Genomic DNA, 23,472 nt, shown 5'->3' with positions numbered 1-23,472 from the left:
ACAAATATTTAAACCTAACAGCTTGTGTACATAAATACATTTGTTTTATTCAAGTACACTCCAAATATGATTATTGCTGTTTTACAAAGAACAGCAGATGAGTCTTTCATACAAATTGGACAGACAGGAAGTGACTAGTGCTGGTGACCTCTAGTTCAAGTTCTGCATCCCAAATGGCACCCTTTAACCTATTTAATGCACTACTTTCAACTAGGGACCATAGTGTACTACTTTTGACCAGAGCTCTATATAGGGAACAGGGTGCCATTTGGGATGCATACCCTGTGTCACAGCTCTTTTTTTTATTTTATTTTTTGGACCACTTTCATATATTGGATTAGGGCCTTTTTTCAACTTCTACCTTACTCGAAGTACACAGCAAACACATTTGCAGTACAGAACATCTCTTGGCTCCGGTAGGTGTGGGCAACACAGGTGTCTGTATGGGGATCCCAGAGACTACGACTAGCCAGTACCAGCCCTCCATATCCTTGCTGCCCCTCTGGACCCAGCTGGCCTAGCGCCACAGTACACACAGTCCTCACCAGAGCCTTCACCTCCTCACTCAGCGCCTTGACCAGACCACCACAGGAGGGGGCGCTATAACCCACCGCCTCCAGCCGAGATGACAGGAAGTCCTGCAGCATCTGATGGACCAGGCCGCAGGGGAACTTCTCGGCAGGCTGGGCCGAACCCGCTGGCACCTGAAGAGCAGAGGTGAATCCCAATTATATTTCCTTGATTTCTCAAGTCCTCCTCACTTTCTTCTCCAAATGCATTGGAGGACACGATCTGTGATTCCTCCCCTCTGCTGTTCTCCTCCAATGCACTTTGGGAAGGTGAGGAGAGAAGACACGAGGAATCAAGGACCTAAAATTGAGATTCAATCCGAAGAGACAGCCAGGGATGTGTCTTAACAGTCTAAAATTCCTCTGTCTTATCTCATTTATAGGCACTGCTCTGAAAACACAGGAAAGGTAAATGCAACGTGGCGGTTGGCCACCAGGAATTTCATTTTGTCTGTCCGGTTTCTTCTATATCAGTGCAGATGAAGGAAATGAGATGAAACGAAGCCACTTTAGACTGAGATATGCCCAGGCCAGGGAGAGGAGTAACTGTGTTGGCTAAGTGGCTAGACTACTGGTGAAAGATCAGGGCTGTTCTGTTAAACAGTGATCGCAGTTATGTTAGTGTGTAGCTATATGAATGTGTTGATCTGACCTGCTCATTGACTATAACAATAGGTTTCCTTGCCGGGATGTTCCTCACTGCAATCTTCAGTGCAATGTGTTCCTGAGTACACACAATTAAAAACTTAACAGAGAGATCCAGTATGACAACAGGGTCATATTCATTAGTGAACACCGTAGCAAAATACGGAAAACAAAAACAAGCGTTTCTTACAGGACAAGTTCAGGTCGTCCCATACCGTTGCTTCCATTTTGTTCCTAGTGAATAAGACCAATGTCTACTTATGTTCTATACCCATCATTTATTCATCCGAATTAATACAATGTGAAAGCTAAAAAGAGATACTTAACAGGCAAACTAGTGATTCAATTAGGTATTCAATAAGAAACACTGGGTCATGTTCAGTAGGGCACACCATTGCAAAACAGTTTGCATCAAACATTATTTTTTGTTTATATTCATAGTGAACTTCCCAGTTTCACTCTGTTCTTACATTTACATTTAAGTCATTTAGCAGACGCTCTTATCCAGAGCGACTTACAAAATGGTGCATTCACCTTATGATATCCAGTGGAACAACCACTTTACAATAGTGCATCTAAATCTTTTATGGGGGGGGGGGGGGGGTTAGAAGGATTACTTTATCCTATCCTAGGTATTCCTTAAAGAGGTGGGGTTTCAGGTGTCTCCGGAAGGTGGTGATTGACTCCGCTGTCCTGGCGTCGTGAGGGAGCTTGTTCCACCATTGGGGTGCCAGAGCACACACATTCTTAAATGTGTTCTTCCTACTGAACATGTCCCATTGGTTTGAATGGGTCCTCTGGCTCCTTGAGGGGCTTTACCTTGACTACGTCCCAAATTACAACCTATACCTTATGTAGTGCGCTACTTCTGACCAGAGCCCTTGTCAAAAGTAGTGCACTATGTAGGGAATACTGTGCCCCCACCTTGAGTGCCTTGGAGAACTTCTGGGCGGCGAGGAGCCCTTTCAGGCTGAAGAGGGCCTGGGGTTTAGTGTGGGCTTGAGCCTGGCTGGGAGCTGGCCTAGACGACAGCCTACGGACCAATGAAGGGGCTCCCCCTGACACCTGTGATTAACATATAGACACAAAAGATCAGTGGACACACCATTTTGGTGGTAACCATTTGAATAATAAACATCTAGTAGATACACTGAGAAGACCATTCATCATTGCGTACTTTCTGTTTCAAGGCTGGACACAAAAACAATCCAAATTGATCAGGCAACACTCATGTTCTGTTTTCTTTTTAAATGTTGTCCCCCGTTACAATAGTTATAGGCCTTGTTGTACCTCTACTGCTTTGCTGCTCTTCTCCTGGCTCTCTCTCACTGAGGCAGTGGCTGGAACCTCGCTGCCTCTGGCGTCCTTGGCTGCCATTTCTAAACAGTAGTGGTAAGTACAAGTGATGACGTCCACACCACTTCATATTTTTTCGCCCATTTAGCCCATAAACCACACATTTGAAAATAATTTCAATTTTAAACAACTGTAAACTGTTAAATATGTAGCTGATATGGATGCTAAGCAAATAATCAATATCTACTATACAAAATGTCTTGTTTTACAATGCAACATAGCTCTGATCCAATAGAGCTCGGAGATGGTTCTGCTGAGGTTTTGCTCTTACCTGCCCAGGTTGGCTCTGCTGTGATGGGGAATGGACAGGAGCAATCGTTACACTCGTACCTGTTCCCTCCCCCTTATGTGCTTTCTGTGGGTTGCCTTTGCTACTCAGCCCCCCTCACCTTGTGTTGTAGCACTGCCAAACTCCTGTCACTGTACAAAATATTTACAGCAAACCAATATAAGGCTCTGCATTTATTCTGCACACTGGGCAAGCCCATCACTCTACTGTGCTCAGGGCTGTATTCCAATTGAAAAGCTCATCCACTTGCATGTTGGCTCCTGCCTCACAATAGGAACTAGGCCTAAACTGCTTCAGTGAATCCAGTCGTTTTTCCTCACTTTACGTGTCCCAAATGGCACGCTAGTCCTGTTGCAATGCACTACTTTTGACCAGGGCCCATAGGGAGCTGGTCAAAAGCAGTGCACTATAAAGGAAATAGGATGTGATTTGGGACACATCCACTGCAACAGGATGTGGCCTGGCTGGGGACGAGCCAACCAACCTCTCCCTCGCTGGCTTAGGTCCTCCTCACAAGATTGTTTGGAAAGTTGTAGCAACACTAAACAGTTTGTTCACTGTATCCTAGTAATTCACATATAACCTTGAGTTATGATGCCTCAGGTTTCTCTTTGATTTTTGCATTGTGATTTTTTATTTGTGCGTTTGTCTTACGAGAGCTGAGGCTGTCATGGGAATAGTATACACTACATGGAGCCAGATTATTGACTTATCTTGTAAAAATGGGTGGACGTCTTGGCCAAAGTTCCTTCTGTCTTTATTCTGTTTGTGGTCTTGGTCCCGTTCCAGGCCGACATTGTTTTGCATTAACCAATGGTGGCATGCCACGTAATCCACTGTGCAGTCGGCTATCAGATTCCTATATCATATGATGTGGTTAGCTGATATGTTAAACACCTATCCAGGCGTTTTTAGATCTGGCAGGCATCTGCAATATTTATTTTTACTGCTTGGGTGGTGACCTGTTCAATAACAACAAGATGAGGCGCGGTCTGTGTCCCAAATGGTAGTCAATTCCCATATAGTGCACTATATAGGGAATAGGGTGCCATTTGGGACAAGTCCAAGGTGAGGCATAGTCATGTGATGTGCAGATGGACTGATGAGAACTTCTTTGTCTCATCTTGTTACGACAAACTGCGTTGACAAAACATTAAGAACACCTGCTCTTTCCATGACATACTGACCAGGTGAAAGCTATGATACCTTATTGATGTTGCTGTTAAAATCCACTTTAAATCAGTGTAGATGAAGAGACAGGTTAAAGGAGGATTTTTAAGCCTTGAGACATGAATTGTGTGTGTGCAATTCAGAGGATGAATGGGCAAGACAAAAGATTTAAGTGCCTTTGAACGGGATATGGTAGTAGGTGCCAGGCACACCGGTTTGTGTCAAGAACTGCAATGCTGCTGGGTTTTTCACGCTCAACAGTTTTCCGTGTATATCAAGAATGGTCCACCACCCAAAGGACATCCAGTCAACTTGACACAACTGTGGGAAGCGTTGGAGTCAACATGAGCCAGCATCCCTGTGGAATGCTGTTGACCGACACCTTGTAGAGTCCATGCCCCGACAAATAGAGGCTGTTCTGAGGGCAACTCATTTTAGGAAGGTGTTCCTAATGTTTGGTATACTCAGTGTATGAAGTCAATCTTGTGAGAATTCTGAGCAATTAATCATATAATGAAAACATGCAAATATATATTTTTTTTTTTATAAACAATGATCCCAAGGGCAATGTCAGTTCATGAAGAGTTTTTAATAAGCAGGTATATCCTCATCACCACAACAACATGCTCTAAATGCTCCTAAATGACTTAGCAAAAAACTGCTTTCAGTTCATCAAATTACAATGACCAGAGGTTTGCACTGTAACCATCATGGAAAAAGCAGTTGTATCCTAAAGTAACTTATGAACATTCATAGACAATGTATCAAGAGAATGGTTACAGATATGCCAGTGCAATTACTATATGGCTATGAAATATCAAATAGACCTACCTACATTTGAGAAATTCTTAATGTTATGTAAAATACAAGATCCAGTATGAAAAATATATTGATAATCTAGCAGCCAAAGGGCTTGTTTCACGTTCAGCCATTAGAAAGGTGTGATATTGCAGTTATGTCAATACAATAACTGACCTGAACCGCAACCTGGATTTTTAAAAAGTCAGAATTAACATCCACCTTTACTTCCTATGATGTTCCTTGTTTTATCAACCCACCCATTCTGATTGAATGGTCTCTCCATGTTTCTCTTCATCGGGTTACAGAGGCCATAGGCTTGATCGGTGTCTGTCACTAATAAACATAGAAAGTCTCCAAACTCAAAGGTGGATAACTGGGATCCCAGAGAGCAGAATTACACATGATAATATGGGCATGGGATAAAAAAAAAATAACAGAAAAACTGAGTTAAGTGACAGATGTGCTTCACTTCTTCCTACTTCATTTTCTCCAGGAAGGAGCGCACCTCCTCAGGGCTGTAGCCCCATGGCCCAATCTTTCCCTGGTAACAGACAGAAGACTGGTGATTGGACAGGAGCAAAAAGTGGATTCATTGGTGAACTGTGAGTGACAGACTCCTCTTTATGAGGCTCACAAAAGAAAGTGAGAGATTTAGGTGCCTAACAGGTCTTATAGGCCTATACCTTTATAATATATACCTTTGTATATATATTTTTTTAAATTTAATTTTAATCCCAGGCCCCGTCCCCACAGAAGGTATTTTGCCTTTCGGTAGGCCATCATTGTAAATAACAATTTGTTGTTAACTGACTTGCCTAGTTAAATAAAGGTTAAATAAAAATACAATAATATACCTGTGTAACAGAAGTTCAACAGCCTTCACTGTGTTCCAAATATCCTTTCCCATAATTCTGTAAAACTACTAGTCAGGATGTGTCCATGTGAGCCAGAAAGCAAAGAATGCAATGGCAGGATTCCAAAAACTCAAGACAAGAACTGCACCTTGATTTCTCTTTACCTTTGCACACCATCAGTTTTGTTATGCAGAAAGAAAATTACATTTGATCTATGTGTTGTCTTTTTACTACTTCCTTTTTTCTTAACTCTTAATTTTCTTAACTGTCCTTACCTTATAAACAACCTTTCCTGCCTGCAGCACATACAGCCTCTCTGGAATAGCACCATATTTACTAGCTGTGGTGTCTTTCATTTCATCCACTACGATGGGGCACAGGGGGTCCTCTTTGACCAGGAACTGTGCTGCAGCCAGCCGCTCCTCCTGGTTTCGGTGTTTAGTAATGTCAACGTTGTTGGCAAAGACCCAACCATCTGAAGCAGAGAAAAAAATCACAGTGACGATTGTAGTGGCTTGATATTTGTGTAGCCTAGGCTATATACCTTCTAAAGTTTAATACAACCGATTATAAAAAGCCACAATCAGTTATTATTCATTATAATAATTTATCCAGGTTTAGGATAGATTACAAAGCTATCATCACGTAGGTCTATATGGTCTTGTACTATTCATTTGACCAATAACATCGTCCCCAGGCTAATTGAGCAAAGGCGGAAGTGTCCGGATATTTGACCAATGACCACCTCCTTCACCTGTTGAATGCGCCTCGGCAATGTAGACCACCAGGAAGTCTGACACATCGCTGAAGTCCTTGACGAGTTGCTTGAACTCGCAAAGTTTATACATGAACGGGGGTCAGGTACAACTTCCAAAAGTCAACACCAGTGGTCTGTTGTCTGACAGACAAAAAAAGAGAGAGAACATTATAGTAGCCTAGTATTTAGAAAGGAAATTGATCAAATAACTGGCATGATACTGCTGACTATACTGCACACGAGCAATCGTCTACTCACCTTTCAAATAGTTGTAGATACTGGTAATCTTGCCGTCCAATGTAATCACTGGTGAGTCGGGAGCACTGTTGCCCACAAAAGCTTCTTGACCGACATTAGTCCACATGTGCCCTAGGATGGTCTTGACAAAATTCCATGACATAAAAGTCGGCCCCCAATCTTCATACTTGAACTTCGGATTCTGGGTCATAGTTACCTTTTCACCCATTTTTAAGATAAGTTTCTTGGTCAAGCTTCGTGAAATCAAATTCAGAAGCGTGAGAAAGATAAATTGCATGAACGCAAAGCAAAATAAACACGGCATTGACAGATAAATGAACAATTTCCATATTAATATCATATTTTTCTTTGGTGCTCAGCGAAACAATAGCCTATGTGTGATTTCTAGCCTATTTTATGGCAGAGTGGAACGTTGTGCAAACAAACACTCCCTCCTCGACCGTCTATGTGGGCTTTTGTCTAAACGTTTCTTTTACCCCTGACATGTATGTGATTTGACAGAGTAAAGCAGAATGTTGTAATACATTTTGGCCCAATTTTTTTACACCATACTGATTGAGCCCATCCACGTATTTTAGATCCGTTTTGGATAATTTTGACGATTGAATTTACCGTAAACTACACCTTGTGAGCGCACTTAACAAATGTATCTCTAGGACTAGGAATAAGAAGTGCGTGTGTGTGTGTTGACCAGACACTGAATCATCCACTAGATGTCACTACTCAGCCGTACTTCACTGATATTCATGTCTCCTATTGTCGTCAACCAGTAGCCTATAGGGTCGTTCCATTTCATTTCAATAACTTTCCATACATATTTGCCCATGGTAGAAGTTGTCTGAAAGTGATACCGATACCTCACCCTATCACGAGGCATCCATGTCTTTATCACTGGAAAAGATAAACGGTTGAGTTTTATATCATTCAAAAGCTTACAAACAAGGCTGTCAAATTGTCTAAAAACATGTAAACTCCTGTTTTTCCCCCATCTATATGTTGTAGCTTAGACCCTTTTTTACATAATCTGAGGTGTTTGTGTTGTGCTCACAATCGGTTGAGACATAGCATACTCTTGAATACAGGGCGGGTGTCATTTTAATCCTAGAAATATAATTAATAGAATGGACATGTCCCTTCAGATCACTGCAATTTAGCTGGTACATTGTTGAAATTTAAGTTGAACAAAAATAAGACAGCTCTCCGCTAAATAAACTTAAATGAACATATTTGTATTGCCTTACAAACGTTTTGGGTATGACCCCTTCTTCAGAATGCATAGGAGGCAACGTTACAACAACAATACAGGCCACACATAAGGGGGCATAATTATAGATTCACAAAGTCAAATTTGGCCCAATCAAGAGATCCCAGCAGAGGGAGCTTTGGGCAAAACATGAAAATACACTAAGTATAGCAAACATTAGGAACACCTTTCTAATATTGAGTTTCTCCCCCCCCCCACCCTTTTTTGCCCTCAGAACAGCCTCAATTTGTTGGGGCATGGACTCTACAAGGTGTCGGTCAACAGCATTCCACAGGGATGCTGGCCCATGTTGACTCCAATGCTTCCCACAGTTGTGTCAAGTTGACTGGATGACCTTTGGGTGGTGGACCATTCTTGATACACACGGAAAACTGTTTAGCGTGAAAAACCCAGCAGCATTGCAGTTCTTGACACAAACCAGTGCGCCTGGCACCTACTACCATACCCTGTTCAAAGGCACTTAAATCTTTTGTCTTGCCCATTCACCCTCTGAATGGCACACATAAACAATCAATGTCTCAAGGCTTAAAAATCCTTCTTTAACCTGTCTCCTCCCCTTCATCTACACTGATTGAAGTGGATTAACAAGTGACATCAATAAGGGATCATAGCTTTAACCTGGATTCACCTGGTCACTCTATGTCATGGAAAGAGCAGGTGTTCTTAATGTTTTGAATACTCAGTGTATACACAAACACACAATAAAGATACATTATGATATCAGCCTAAATGTTAGGAGCGTATACTCAGCCTACATATTTATAGCCTTCTACAAAAAAACAAGAAAAGGAACATTATTTTTTGAGACCTGCTGGGGCAGGGGTGCCCAAGCGATCTATCCAATGTGTCTCTCTTTGGAGAAGTAATTTATCCCTATCTCCTATACCCTACGTGGCGCCTTCACTAATCAAAGCCCAAATAACGTTAGGCACATAGTTCATGATTATGGCAATTGAAATGCTGGCAACAGGTGATTTTTCATTGTGGTTAAGAATGGAGGCATCATGCATACAAATCCTTGTCTTAAGTTCACGTTTGGTCTTACCCCCATAATAAAAGTTACAGCAACACTTAAGGAGATGTACATAATATTTGTGTTACAAGTTATTCTACCTCCAACCACTGATCATAGCATTACAGTGAACACAGTTGTGACAAGGGAAATTGCCATCAGGAATGCGAGAAATGAAACTTTAAATTTACTACCACAAAGATGGCCACCGGTCAACCCACCTGAATGTCCACATAAATAGGAAGTTCTATTCTATTATCTATATTTCCATGATTTCAATAGGTTTCCCATTGAAGATCAACAGTATAATTTAAAACAACTGATATTCCCATTCAAGTCCACATTCTCTGATGTGTGGACCTGCAACCATCTTTGTGCTACCATTTGAAAGTTGAAAATGTTATTTTATTCCATTTTAGTACATTTATCAGCCAAAACATGTCACGCATGGTGCACCCACCCCGTATTCAGGAGCATGCTGTGTCTCAACCAATGGCTGGCACAACACAAACATCTCAGATGATGTAAAATAGGGTCTAAGCTACAACATATGCTAAAATGAATAATAAAAACAGAGTTCAGACATTTTTAGATACATTTTTATAAAATAGTTTGACAACCCTGTTTGTAAGCTTTTAATGTATATCAAACTCAAATGTTTATCTTATCCAGAGATGAAGACACACACATATTACATCTGCACCCGTGCTTCTACATCTGCATTGCTTGCTGTTTGGGGTTTTAGGCTGTTTTTTTGTATAGCACTTTGTAACATCTGCTGATGTAAAAAGGGCTTTATAAATACATTTGATTGATTTGAAAAATTCATTTGATTAATATTATGTCTCATGGTAGGGTGGAGTATGCAAAATGAGTCAACTTTGAGCACCTCATTCTCCTAAATGTTTTGGCATTCAGGTCCCCTAAGTTACTTTCTGACCACTTCTACCATGGGAAAATATGTATAGAAAGTTTTATTAAAATCAAAAGGGGTGAGGTCAAAAAGTGATTGAAATCAAATGGAATGACCCTATATCTAATATCGTTGACGTGTTGTAAACCACAAGGCCTACCACTATTTCTAAATAATTATCTAAATTATGAATATGCTCGAATGGCTATGGCTATTCACATCCTATATTTATTTAAGAGAAATATATAATAATATATTTCACATTATTATTATTATTTTCTTTTCAATTTCAATCCTAGACCCTCAACCTCACAGTTAATATGGATGGACGTCAATAGGCCTATAATGTTATTGAACAGGCTTAGTTCACATAGGCCTTATCATTCTAGTCCATTTTTGCAACACGTGATAATTCTTAGTCTTAAACTGGCCTAATACGAGCCTTATGCATAGGTGCATGCCTTAACAACATACGATATACACTGTCATTTCTGAAAAATAAGCATATAGGCTTTTCAGTTCCCTGACCTACACGACCAATTTGACGGACATAAAAATACAATTATAACAACTGTCAGGTTAGGCTTACAAGCTCAAATAAAATACATTTAATACTTCAATAATGTGCCTCCTTTTGAAATAAAACGAACAACTAAAAGTCACACATTGAGCTAACAACATCGATGTTGTCACATAAATTAGATGATTTATTATATTGTCTCTCTCTCTCTCTCTGTGTGTGTGTGTGTGTGTGTGTGTGTGTGTGTGTGAGTGTGTTTGCGTGCGTGCGTGCGTCCGTGCGTGTGCACTGTCTTTTAATTAATATTTATGAAATCATCGACACTTGCTCTATTTCCTTTTTATAGTTTCTTAATAAAAATAATTAAACAAATCACAATGTGAACAAGAGCTACCACACATTTCAACGAAATCCCCCCCCAACATGTTCCCTTATTTTTCTCTATCATATAAAAGAAATGTTCCCTTATTCCTAATCGATTTCTAACTGAAGTTTGCAGTAGCCTACAAATGCCTGTAGTCCTAAGTAACCTAAAGCCATATGGTCGTATTGATATTTGCTCATAATTTACTTGGCACCTGTCCATGGTCTGCTGTTTCGTCAATAGCACATCAGTTTTCTCTCCCCGTAAAACATCTCTCCTCGATCAATATCTTCATATCCTCCCATTGGCCCCCTGACAGTGCCTTCATTGGTGCAGAGACGCAATGACTCGAATACTGCCGACTCAGTGGATGCATCAGATGTCATTCAAAGGGAAGACGCATGTTTTGGATGCTGAGAATTGATACTTTAGAAAAGTGGTAAAAGTTTATGGAAGCAGAGAGGATGCTGTTGGTACGTTAAGACGTGCTTTTCTTCGCATTTGGCCGACGATGTTGATGTACACCGAGTCCGACCATAGGCTATACATATTCTCCCCTTTTGTCGGTTCATTAGTCGGATAAGGTAGGTGTCGTCAAGAGAATGAAGATCATTCACTTCTTGTCAGTGTATATTCTTGCATTTATCATCCCCAAAGATTCCATGTTATTTTCCAATTCGGAAAACAATGTCAAACTTTTAGGAGATGGTTTGGTGTGTCTTCAAATATTTTAAAGGGGATATGTGATTTTCTGTCCCGAACACAGGTAAATGTGAACACAGAAAGTACACACTGGGAACAACGAAATTCCGATGCAGAAATCCTCAGCACTCTTCGGAATGGTCAGTCACTGCCAAACCCCATCGTTTTCAGACTTCACGGGACTGACTCTCTCCATGTACAGCAGTAAATCGGACATCTGCGCCAGACGCATCGGGAACGATGGTTTTGGAGCCCAGAACTGCCGGAGCCCACATCACATCCCGAGTCATATGCAATGTCCGAGTCCAAAGCGGCATGCCGCGCCAGAAGAGCGCTATGGATCTCAAGAGAAAGGCCTTCTGACAGCCAAATCTCCCCGCGCGTGTTTCTCTCTCTCCCCGGAACAAGGTAAAGCTAAACATTTGATTCAACGCGCTCATTACTGACCCGGCTCTTGTATCGCATAATGTATTTTATCAGTAAAATCTAGTTGTTTAAAGCAACAGTTTCTTTGGGCGGTGAAACATGCTGTCTAAATCTAAATTGTATCATGCCAATATTGGGGAAATATTAACACAATTACTAACATTTATTGCTTCGAATTTGCACTTTTTATGCTATCAGGGAAACTATTTTATAAGTGTATCAAATAATATCCTATTATTGTCATTCCTTCCAGCCCTTATTGTCATTCCTTCCAGCCCATCCATCTGGTTACTCTGAAATTGTGCCAGGGTTTCTAGTTGGCTACATATGGAGTCTTTAAGTGCACTCCTCTTCCTCTTTGATCCAGCGGTGGGGCCCTACTGTATATTTAGTTGACAGATCTGTGTTTGCAGTTGTGGATTCTACTGTTGATAACAACCTCATTAATTAAGTGCAGAGGTCACTGATGTATAGTCTTGCCAATTTCATAAAGAGCACCACAATCAAAGTCATCTCAGCAACACAGCGCAGCCCTGTGAAGTGATACATGTGAAGGGACAGCCAGAGAATGGAGCACTTTGACTTCTCCTCTATGGATCATCAACAGATGTGACTGCACTCACTTTAGGGAAAGTGCTTAATTTAACAAGTTCTGTATGAGGACAGATGGCGGTGGACAGATGAGGACATCTCTGGAGTATATGAGCGGATACCATTTTATTGAGCTGTTACAGATAACATACTGTAAATGGATAGGTACAAACTAACTTCAATAGACAAATTTAATAGAACATTATTTATGTAGCCTATTAGCACACGTTTATTTTAAGAAATGAATTTTAAGTGTAAATGTAATAGTAGATATTTTAAGATTAAATGCCATTTGTTTGGCGAATTACCTAAAATAGTTTGAATTTAAGCATCATTGAGATTAATAAACATTCCTCAAGGCTTTTCTATAATCTAATTTGTAACCTCCTCACTCAGGTTTATTAACGAACATTAAATTGTTTAAAAAAAATGTCCCCCTTAATTATTGGATATTGTGTACTGGGATGAATGCATGTAGTGCTTCATGATGTAGAGGTATTATGAGGCAAGTATCTTGTCTGGGACTTAAATACTTGTGTTAGCTCCTATGTCTAATCCCTAAAACGTTAGCTCAGTGGACTAAAATGTTGATGGTGAGTTGTGCAGATGGTCTGGGTTTGATACCCTGCCGTTAGTTACACACGCGTACTGTCTGCTTCAAATCTACGTCAAACATACAGTATTATTTGTATTTTCTTTCTGTCATGCTTTGAAGATGGCACAAAATTCTATTTTTAACCTTTTTATCATTCAGAAATATAGAATTTATAGAATTTGTTGAACTGAAAAATGCTGTCGTTTTGTTTGATATTCCCATTTTTTTCAATCATAAATTATTTTTGACTGTGAATCCTGCACAGGCCTTGAGTGCAGTGACTAGTCTTCAGACCCTTTCATACCCTTGCATGAAACAACGGTCAGATATATACAGTCAGGTCCAAAATGATTGGCGCCTTTGATAAAGATGAGCCAAAAAGACTGTATAAAATAAGTAATACAAATACTGAGCTATATCTTATATTGTTTGCTGAATTCAAAAAATATATTTTCTGCTTATGCATCCTTATTTCACCACCAAACTCACCACTGGTGTACGTGGCTAAAGAGCTCTATTTTCATATCATCTGACTATAGCACCAGTTTCAATCCAAGTGTAAGTGCCGTTTAGCAAACTCCAGGTTTTTACATTTGTTAGATGACATGAAAATTTAACTCTTTGGTGTTGAAATATGGATGCATAAGCAGAAAATAATCCCATACCTACTGTAAAATAAAAAATTAAGAATGATGTTTTAGGTGAGAAGTAGTCGTTGGTAAGAGGCCAAAAAATAAAGGAAATTCACATGAGCACCGCAATGCCTACTCCACCCATGCTCTACCAAGGTTTTCCAGCACTACAGTAGCAATGTTGGTCTATTGTACTTCAAACAATGTGTATGCAGGTTGCTTAGGATTCAAACCAGATTGCCTAGTGTTTGGAGTAACGTTAGCTAATGTTAACGTTAGATGAGCAATGCCCATTACATGTATTATACATTAGCTAGCTAGCTAGATGTGCTTTTTGGAAGAATGTGGGAGATATGTTCAACATTGAGTTGTGCCGGTGCATCGCAATCTGTCCATACAGCTAATGTTACTTTCTTGTTGGCTTGTAGCTAACTACCTAATGTTACTGGCTAATGTTAGTTGGTTAGCTAACTGGCAATAGCAGCTAAGGACATTCGCTATCATGTTTGTGCTTATGTGGTTGCGTTCTGATTACATGCAAGTTTCAAGGCCAACAGTTTACACAGGTAACTTCAACAATGTGAAACACCTTCCATAGTAAAGTATAGCTAGCTTCCTTTGCTTGTAGCTTGCCTCTCATCCAACTGGTGTTAGCTAGCTACTAGCGCTGTTGCTGTGCAACCCAAGTGCTTTGGTCTGATTTTAGAACTCTGAGATTCAGCTGAAAATATGTTAGCATTATCAGAAATGCTACACAAAGATAGCACATCATTGGTTCTTAATGGACAGAAATGAGCATGTGAGAGCGATAAATGATACATTTAATCAAAACGGTTGCCCCTACAAACGTATTCAGTCCGAAAGGTGGCAAGTCTAATGGTCACTTTATGGATGCTGTAGTCTCGTCCTTACTGATGCCTAGATATTCAGCTAGGTCGGGCAGGATTTTTTTTTTTTTCCTCTAATGCCAATGCCCAATTCGGTATGTGGTTCTCGGTAATGGCCAGATGGCTCATGACGAGAGGCGGGGAGTGTGTTGTGTACCTCCAATCATTTAGGTTTTGCTCATTTCCATCGACATTGGTGTCATATTGGCTTAGATATGACGGTAGGGAGATTTGAATTTAACATTGAGCTTCAATCAATGCATACAGTATACTATTTTAATATGGTGGTGGATCTTTGATGTTATGAGGCTATTTTGCTTCTGCTGGTCCTGGGGCCCTTGTTAAGGACAATGGCATCATGAACTTTACCCAGTACCAGGACGTCCTAGCCAAAGGCCTGGTAGCCTCTGCCAAGAGGCTAAAAATTGGTCGCAAGTGGATCTTCCAGCAAGACAATAACCCCAAGCACACATTAAAATCCACCAAAAAAATTGTTAATTGACCACAAAATCAACATTTTTGCAATGGTCATCTCAGTCTCCGGACTTGAACCCCATTGAAAACCTGTGGTTTGATTTGAAGAGGGCAGTCCATAAGAACAGACGAAGGATATCAAGGTTTTGGAAAGATTCTGTATGGAGGTATGGTCTAAATTATCTTTATCTGAGCAATTGTATTAGTATAATATATTATAATTGTCCAAAAACATTTTCATACAATATGGCTTAGTATTTGTATTACTTTTTGCTCATCTTTATCAAGGGTGCCAATAATTGTATATAGACAGACACCGTTGTATACCTACCCGGATTATGTGGGGGGAAAGCCTGGTCTACTTCATGTGTGAAATCCTAGGCTACTTTACGTCCTGTTGAGAAGAGATTATATTATATTGTTGTTGTGCAGCAGAGAGAGGGTAGATGTAATTACTCCCTCATCCTAAATTATGATGATACAAAACCCACTTTTATATTAGCATTCATCCTTTAACAAAAAGAGGCTCAAAGGATTTGATTATTGTTTTTTTCCTGGCCAAACACAAACCATATGTCTCTGAATGTGTCTCAGCATTTATGAGGACTGACTCCTCTGAGCTGAGCACCGTTGTGCCCTCACCATCGTCCCAGACCAACATGAATCATGACATTGTCTTTACGATGCTTTTGTACTGGATTTGTTGTCGTGAATGTGGGAATGCAAGATATGTTGTGGATGTGGGTTCTGTGTGGATGAATATTCAGGAGATACACTTATAGTCCTTTTTTCATTTTCTTGAAAGACATTCAGATGATTATTCAGTGTTGTGCATTTAGAAATATTTATGAAAGGTAAACATGCCCGCATGTAAAAAATGTTTTCTTGCTTCAGCTGTCCGAAGGTATTTTTATAGCAGACAAAAATATGCTCCTAAGTAATAACAGCGATTGAGTTCTTTGTTTGGGGTAAAGTTTTGTGGAATAGTTTCACATATTTTTTTTGTCTTAACACAGTTCAGCCTCTTTCTTAGGGTAGTGCCTCAGCCCTAATCCCTATGCTCACATTGTGGTGTGTTTTACAGTACTGAATCTATAGACAGTACATGTAAATGATCTATAGGGCTCATCAGGCTTTAGTATCATGCTTCATTTCAGCCTAATCTTATTTCATTCGCCTGTCTCTCTATAAGACTATAGGGTCTCACGTGGAATGTTGGACCATTATTTTAGATTCATGCCATAGATAGCCTGGACTCAACAGATGATGAACTTCTCTCTGTGCGGAGGGGAGACAATGGTTTGAGAGTAAAGAGCATACATTTATCAAACATTTATTCAGAGAAAGTGAACTTTTCTGCCCTGCCTTTAGTAATATTGTATGTCTTTTATACAAGAAATGAAACTTTACATGTAATGATAGAAGAATATGGCCATTTTCTTTCCAGACAAAGGGCTTCATCAGAAGAGTTGTAGAGACAACAATGCGAACCACGTGAAACCATCAAAAATGTCCATGCCTTAATCTTGTGTCGAAGCTTTAATTGTTTTAAGATGATCATACCGTGGATCATTTAGCTATTTGATTTAGAATTTTAGGACCCCTGTAGGTATCCCCCCAAAAATATTTACAAATGATTTGATGAAACATTGAATTTGGCCTTAATGTTATTAGCCCATAGAAACATGTTGAATAACAGATTCATACATGGAAAAACAGACAGTCAAAAAATAAATCAAATGTAAGTATGTTTTGAAGTGTCTGTCCTATGTCTGAGAGATATAAGAAAGAGTCAGATGCGAAGGATTTACTTCAGACACCAGAAAAGGCCCAAATCCCCGTCATTCGCATCAAGAAGAGACAGAGATATAGGGGACGTAGGTCGGGGTGCCTTGTAAGGATCCTGACGGCGAGTGGGAAATCCGCCTCTACCACCCGTCCTATTAGCCAACGTGCAATCATTGGATAATAAACTGGATGAGTTCCGATCAAGACTATCGTACCAACGGGACATTAAAAATGGTGATATCTTATGTTTCACAGAGTTGTGGCTGAACGATGACATAGATAGCATACAGCTGGCTGAGTTTTCGGTGCATCAGCAAGATAGAACAGCTGGCTCCGGTAAGACAAGGGGTGGTGGTCTGTGTCTATTTGACAATAACAGCTTGTGTACGAAATCTAATATTAAGGAAGTCTCTAGGTTTCGCTCGCCTGAGGTAGAGTATATCATGATAAGCTGTAGACCACACTATTTACCAAGAGAGTTTTCATCTATATTTTTTCGTATTTACATCTATTTACCTCCATAAACCGATGCTGGCACTAAGACCGCACTCAACAAGCTGTATACCGCCATAAGCAAACTAGAAAATGCTCATCCAGAGGTGGCACTCCTAGTGGCCGGGGACTTTATTGCAGGGAAACTTAAATCCATTTTACCTCATTTCTACCAGCATGTTACATGTGCAACCAGAGGAAAAAAACTCTAGACTACCTTTACTCCACACACAGAGACGTGTGCAAAGCTCTCCCTCGCCCTCTATTTGGCAAATCTGACCATAACGTCATCCTGATTCCTGCTTACAAGCAAAAACTAAAGCAGGAAGTACCAGTGACTCGCTCAATACAGAAGTGGTCAGATGACGCAGATGCTAAGCTACAGGACTGTTTTGCTAGCACAGTCTGGAATATGTTCCAGGATTCTTCCAATGGCATTGAGGAGTACACCACATCAGTCACTGACTTCATCAATAAATGCATCGATGATGTTGTCAAAACAATGACCGTACGTACATACCCCAACCAGAAACCATGGATTACAGGCTACATCCGCACTGAGCTAAAGGGTAGAGCTGCCGCTTTCAAGGAGCGGAACTCTAAACCAAACGCTTATAAGACATCCCGCTATGCCCTCCAACGAACCATCAAACAGGCAAAGCGTCAATACAGGTCTAACATTGAATCCAACTACACCGGCTCTGACGCTCATCAGATGTGGCAGGGCTTGTAAACTATTACGGACTACAAAGTGAAGCACAGCCACGAGCTGCCCAGTGACACGAGCCTACCAGATGAGCTAAATGACTTCTATGCGTGCTTCGAGGCAAGCAACACTGAAGCATGCATGAGAGCACCAGCTGTTCCGGACGACTGTGTGGTCACGCTCTCTGTAGCAATGTGAGTAAGACCTTTAAACAGGTCAACATTCACAAGGCCGCAGGGCCAGACGGATTACCAGGACGTGTACCCCGAGCATGCGCTGACCAACTGGCAAGTGTCTTCACTGACATTTTAAACCTGTCCCTGACCAAGTCTGTAATACCAACATGTTTCAATCAGACCACCATAGTCCCTGTGCCCAAGAGCACCAAGGTAAACTACCTAAATGACTACCGGCCCATAGCACTCACGTCTGTAGCCATGAAGTGCTTTGAAAGGCTGGTCATGGCTCACATCAACACCATTATCCCAGAAACCCTAGACTCACTCCAATTTGCATACTGCCCCAACAGATCCACACATGACGCAATCTCCATTGCTCTCCCCACCTGGACAAAAGGAACACCTACGTGAGAATGCTATTCATTGACTACAGCTCAGCGTTTAACACCATAGAGCCCTCAAAGCTCATCACTAATCTAAGGACCCTGGGACTAAACACCTCCCTCTGCAACTGGATTCTGGACTTCCTGACGGGCCACCCCCAGGTGGTAAGGGTAGGTAACAACACATCTGCCACGCTGATCCTCAACACGGGGGCCCCTCAGGGGTGTGTACTCAGTACCCTCCTGTACTCCCTGTTCATCCATGAATGCATGGTCAAGCACGACTCAACACCATCATTAAGTTTGCCGACGACACAACAGTGGTAGACCTGATCACCAACAACAATGAGATAGCCTATAGGGAGGAGGTCAGAGCCCTTTTTTTTGGCATGGGTCCTCAGATCCTCAAAAAGTTATACAGCTGCACCATCGAGAGCATCCTGACTGGTTGCATCACCGTCTGGTATGGCAACTGCTCAGCCTCCGACCACAAGGCACTACAGAGGGTGGTGCGTATGGCCCAGTACATTACTGGGGCCAAGCCTCCTGCCAACCAGGATCTCTATACCCGGCGGTGTCAGAGAAGACCCTAAAAATTGCCAAAGACTCCAGCCACCCTCGTCATAGAATGTTCTCTCTGCTACTGCATGGCAACCGGTACCGGCATGCCAAGTCTAGGCCCAAAAGGATTCTTAACAGCTTATACCCCAAAGACATAAGACTCCTGAAAAGCTAATCAAATTACTACCCGGATTTTACGCAACTGCAACTCTCTGTTGTTTATATATGCATAGTCACTTTACCTCTACCTGCATGTACGTATTACCACAATTACCTCAACTAACCTGTGCCCCGCACATTGACTGTGCGGTACCCTCTGTATATAGCCTCGTTACTGTTATTTTATTGTTGCTCTTTAATTTTTTGTGATTTTTCTATTTTCTTCTTTTTTTAAATTGATTTTTTACTTCAGTTTATTCTAGTAAATACTTTCTTAACACTTATTTTTCTTAAAACTGCATTGTTGGTTAAGGGCTTGTAAGTAAGCATTTCACTGTAAGGTCTACAGTACACATGTTGTATTCGGCAGATGTAACAAGTACATTTTGATTTGATCTGCACTGAACTCGCAAACACTCATGGGATAGCTAAAAAGAAGTTTGGCTACAATATGCTGTCCTAACATTGAAAGATGTTACCGAGGTGACATTGTCCACTGAACACCCCTTCGTCCTTAAAAAGTCAGTTCATCTTACCAAAAACTATAAACCTGTAGCTAATATTGACAAGTCTTCACTACATAATTATACATCTAGGTAAGATGATTTGTAGTGGTAGAATCAATATTTCTGCTTGCTGGCTGAACCAATCTCAAATCAATCAATGTGAAATGAAAGGCAGGGATGCTAACAACGCCAGTTCATACACTTAATGCTGAGTAATCCCTCTAGCTAGCTAGCTAACTTGTAGTGAAGTTCTAGCTAATGCACAAATTAGTTTTCATGATATCTGTTCTGCCGTGATTAGTGCGCTGAGTTCTACAGCACGGCTGACTCTTCTCTGCGACGTTATCGCGTTGGCCAAATGTTACAAAGTAGCGAGGGACAGTGCCAGCTGTCAGAGTCAGATACATGCTGAATTCTGAGAACAGTCCCATAACTTTGGTGCCATACAACTTCATCAACAAGCTGGCAAACTAGCTAACGTATGGCCATTCAAACCAATTAGCACTAGGCTGCTAGCTGGAGTACATTTGCTCAGTTAACCGAGCATAATTTGCCATAGTAGCCAGTGCGTAATAGCTACTGAGAGCGGAGTGATTTTCAGTAGTAGTGCACTATTTAGGGAATAGGCTGAGAGTTGGGACAAAGCCATAGAATCTCCGGAAACATTGGCCAAGCCAGGAGAAACTTTAATAAGGTATCAAATTAAATAAGAAATACAAGCTTAAAAAACATGATCATGAGGAGGCCATTTGTCTATGCTAGATAATATTGTATTTGCTGGTGGGCACTGATATGTATAGTGCAGTAGCCCCAAGGTAGGCTACACTGCAGATGAACTGCTGTTTCCTTTGTTAAGGGTATTGCCACTGACTGAGTACACTACCGTACCTGAAGCAATGCCTGCTTCCCTGAAATTCCTATACAAGGTTCTGTAGACAATACATCAGGATTCCATAGACCAACAAAGTATACAGATCTCATGCAAATCTTTTTTCTCCCTGCGACTATAATATCTGTTTCAATTTGAACATTTAACATCATCATCACTATTTGATTACAATTCTTTTTCTAAAAGTTTACAACAACTAGGGTTGGACTTTAAGCGACCTAGCTATTGAAACAAAACCGGTAACTGGAGTTTGGGGATTAGAATAAAGATTGTGCTGCACAAAAAGAAGATAATATATCTATCTCATTTCACTTCAAACATTTCTTATGGCATAACAACACACTTTTATTTGAATATCCCCAATCCCACTTAGCGGTTTTGATGAAATAAGGCCTTTAGTCTAAGCCATGTTTGTTATTATCTTTGGCTGCTGGGCCGGTCCATTCTGCTAGTGGGGAGGAAGGAGTCACTATTGATTGAAACCCGTTCTGCTCCGGCTCTATCACACTGACTCGAACTCTGGGCCTCCCCTCGAGAGCCCATATGGATAATTCCATATGGAACACATCAGGAATTCAACACACCAATCACATCTCAGTGTCTCTGACTAAATCCACATTATGTGTCTGTTCGGTTCAATTTGGCTCTGAGGCATTTAGAGTCGATGTCCGAGCGGAAATCTAATTGGCATAATAATAAATTAAAAAATCCTCATCAAAATCATTTTTTTAAAGCTAGAGATATCTTGTTTTTTTTGCGTGGGCTGCGTCTCAAGCCACTACATCCACTGATATCAGCCTTCCGCATCTGCGGTGGAAGTTGGCAGAACTATAGCGGTGTTTGTCAGACCAGGAGACATCCCGAAAATCGGTCTTCTCACAAAAATGTCTGTATCATCCGAAAGGTTTCCGTTTTGCTCTGCGACCCCCACTTCTGTCTGTAGCATCTGAGTGGTTTTGGCTGCAATATAATAGCTGAGACTCTCACAAACACGGTGTTCCCCGTTGTCCTCTAAGTCCCCCAAAAGTGTCACGGACTGGTCTGAAGGTAACCCGGTACCGGGCAAAAAAATGTATGGATGTGAATAGGGAAGGTATACAGTGTCGAGGTCGAGTAAGGGTGTGAAAGAAACATCCGCAGTGAGAAATTTTACAACATGAAGTCACAATCACGACACAATCAGAACAATCGGGAACTATTTCACGCTGGGAAGATTTGTACATTACATACGGCATTGTCTCAAGTCAGATGGCGCCACTCATACGCAATGCTCGTCCCTCAACAGATCGGCTTTGTAAGACGTGGAACTCACCTAAAAAAAACTCTAGATTTTTCTCATTCGCCTAACACCAGTTCCTAATTCTGACTAGAGCCTCATGGGCTCTGGTCAAAAGTAGTGCACTATATAGGGAATAGGGTGCCATTTTGGACGCAGATTATGAGCTTATTTGAGGAAAATGTTTTAATTAGAGCAGAGTGCTGGAATCATACGCTTTCTCAGATAAATGCACCGGTCTGTCTGTTGATTCAGCTCGTGAAAAGATGAGTAATCGACTTTGGAGTGAGTCTGTGAGGCAGCTATTACATTACACACACACACACACACACACACACACACACACACACACACACACACACACACACGCACACACTGTTGGATCACACCACAACTCTTCATGAAGTGGCATTGGCACCCATGTTGAATTCCCCATAAGTGACTTAGTTACCTGTGTTTTCCTTAGCAGACGTTTGTTGCTCTCTGATTGAGGAGTGATAATCTGAGTGTTTATGGGAAACAGTCAAACATTATTCCCCATGCTTTTAGTTGCTACTGTATCATAGAACAGTGTTGCTGTTCTTTACCATCTATTTCCATCTTCTGTTCTCTGTGTTGGACTCCAATGTAAGATGCTTGCATAAACAAACACCAAGGTTGTTTCTCAAATGGCACCCTATTCCCTATATAGTGCACTTCTTCAAAATGTTTGCACTATATAGGGATTGTAATAGGTGCTTTGGTCAAAAGAAGTGTACTGTAAAGGGAATAGGTGCCAGTTGGAACGCAACCCAAGTGTTGTTGTGCACGCACACACACACTTATTCCCCACCCACACACAAACACCACTGACTCCTTTTGCAAGGAGTCCCAGCGTCAGCCCACGTCTCTCCCTGTGTGTGACTCACATGACCTCAGCCATGAGGCATGGGTAAATGTGATGGTACTTCCTCGGACATTGGGACGGAGGTGTGTAATGTTTGCAGTATGTTCCATTGATTCATAAAGCCAGGGTTGATGATGGCTCTGTTGCGGTATTCCAGTAAAAACCTGAAGTCAGACCTGGGAAAAAGAGAGGAGGGAATGTTTACTGATGGAATGAAAGCACTTCCTTAGTCATCAGAGATAGAGAGAGACACACACACACAGAGAGAGAGAGAGAGGGAAGAGATACTAGAGAGAGAGACACAGAGAGAGAGAGACACAGAGAGAGAGAGAGAGACACAGAGAGAGAGGGAAGAGATAATAGAGAGAGAGGGAAGAGATAATAGAGAGAGAGGGAAGAGATAAGAGAGAGAGGGAAGAGATAATAGAGAGAGACACAGAGAGAGAGAGACAGAGAGAGAGAGGGAAGAGATAATAGAGAGAGAGGGAAGATATAATAGAGAGACAGAGCGAGAGAGGGAAGAGAAAATAGAGAGAGAGACACACAGAGAGAGGGAAGAGATAATAGA

The 23,472-nt window shown here is 41.1% G+C and overlaps 2 protein-coding genes across 3 annotated transcripts in view; one reads left to right on the top strand and one right to left on the bottom strand.

The window, feature by feature from the left end:
* Positions 1-4,599: 4,599 nt before the first annotated feature.
* Positions 4,600-7,185, bottom strand: dio1 (iodothyronine deiodinase 1). The gene is made up of 4 exons (XM_014215901.2): positions 6,700-7,185; positions 6,439-6,582; positions 5,960-6,159; positions 4,600-5,371 (listed from the first exon to the last, which is right to left on the bottom strand). Exons 1-4 carry the CDS (start codon positions 7,037-7,039, stop codon positions 5,306-5,308), a joined length of 750 nt encoding a protein of 249 aa, XP_014071376.2. The 5' UTR covers positions 7,040-7,185; the 3' UTR covers positions 4,600-5,305.
* A 3,752-nt stretch (positions 7,186-10,937) lies between these two features.
* Positions 10,938-23,472, top strand: part of LOC106613535 (zinc finger protein GLIS1) — a 129,153-nt gene continuing 116,618 nt past the window's right edge. For both annotated transcript variants that reach the window (XM_014215898.2, XM_014215897.2), the window contains exons 1-2: positions 10,938-11,356; positions 11,539-11,882. In XM_014215898.2, the coding sequence (XP_014071373.1) occupies positions 11,585-11,882 (298 nt within the window). In that variant the 5' untranslated portion in view covers positions 10,938-11,356; positions 11,539-11,584. The remainder of the gene's footprint in view (positions 11,357-11,538; positions 11,883-23,472) is intronic.

Source organism: Salmo salar, chromosome ssa10 (assembly GCF_905237065.1).
Source record: "Salmo salar chromosome ssa10, Ssal_v3.1, whole genome shotgun sequence".
Taxonomy (NCBI): domain Eukaryota; kingdom Metazoa; phylum Chordata; class Actinopteri; order Salmoniformes; family Salmonidae; genus Salmo; species Salmo salar.
This window is presented reverse-complemented; position numbering and strand designations above follow the sequence as displayed.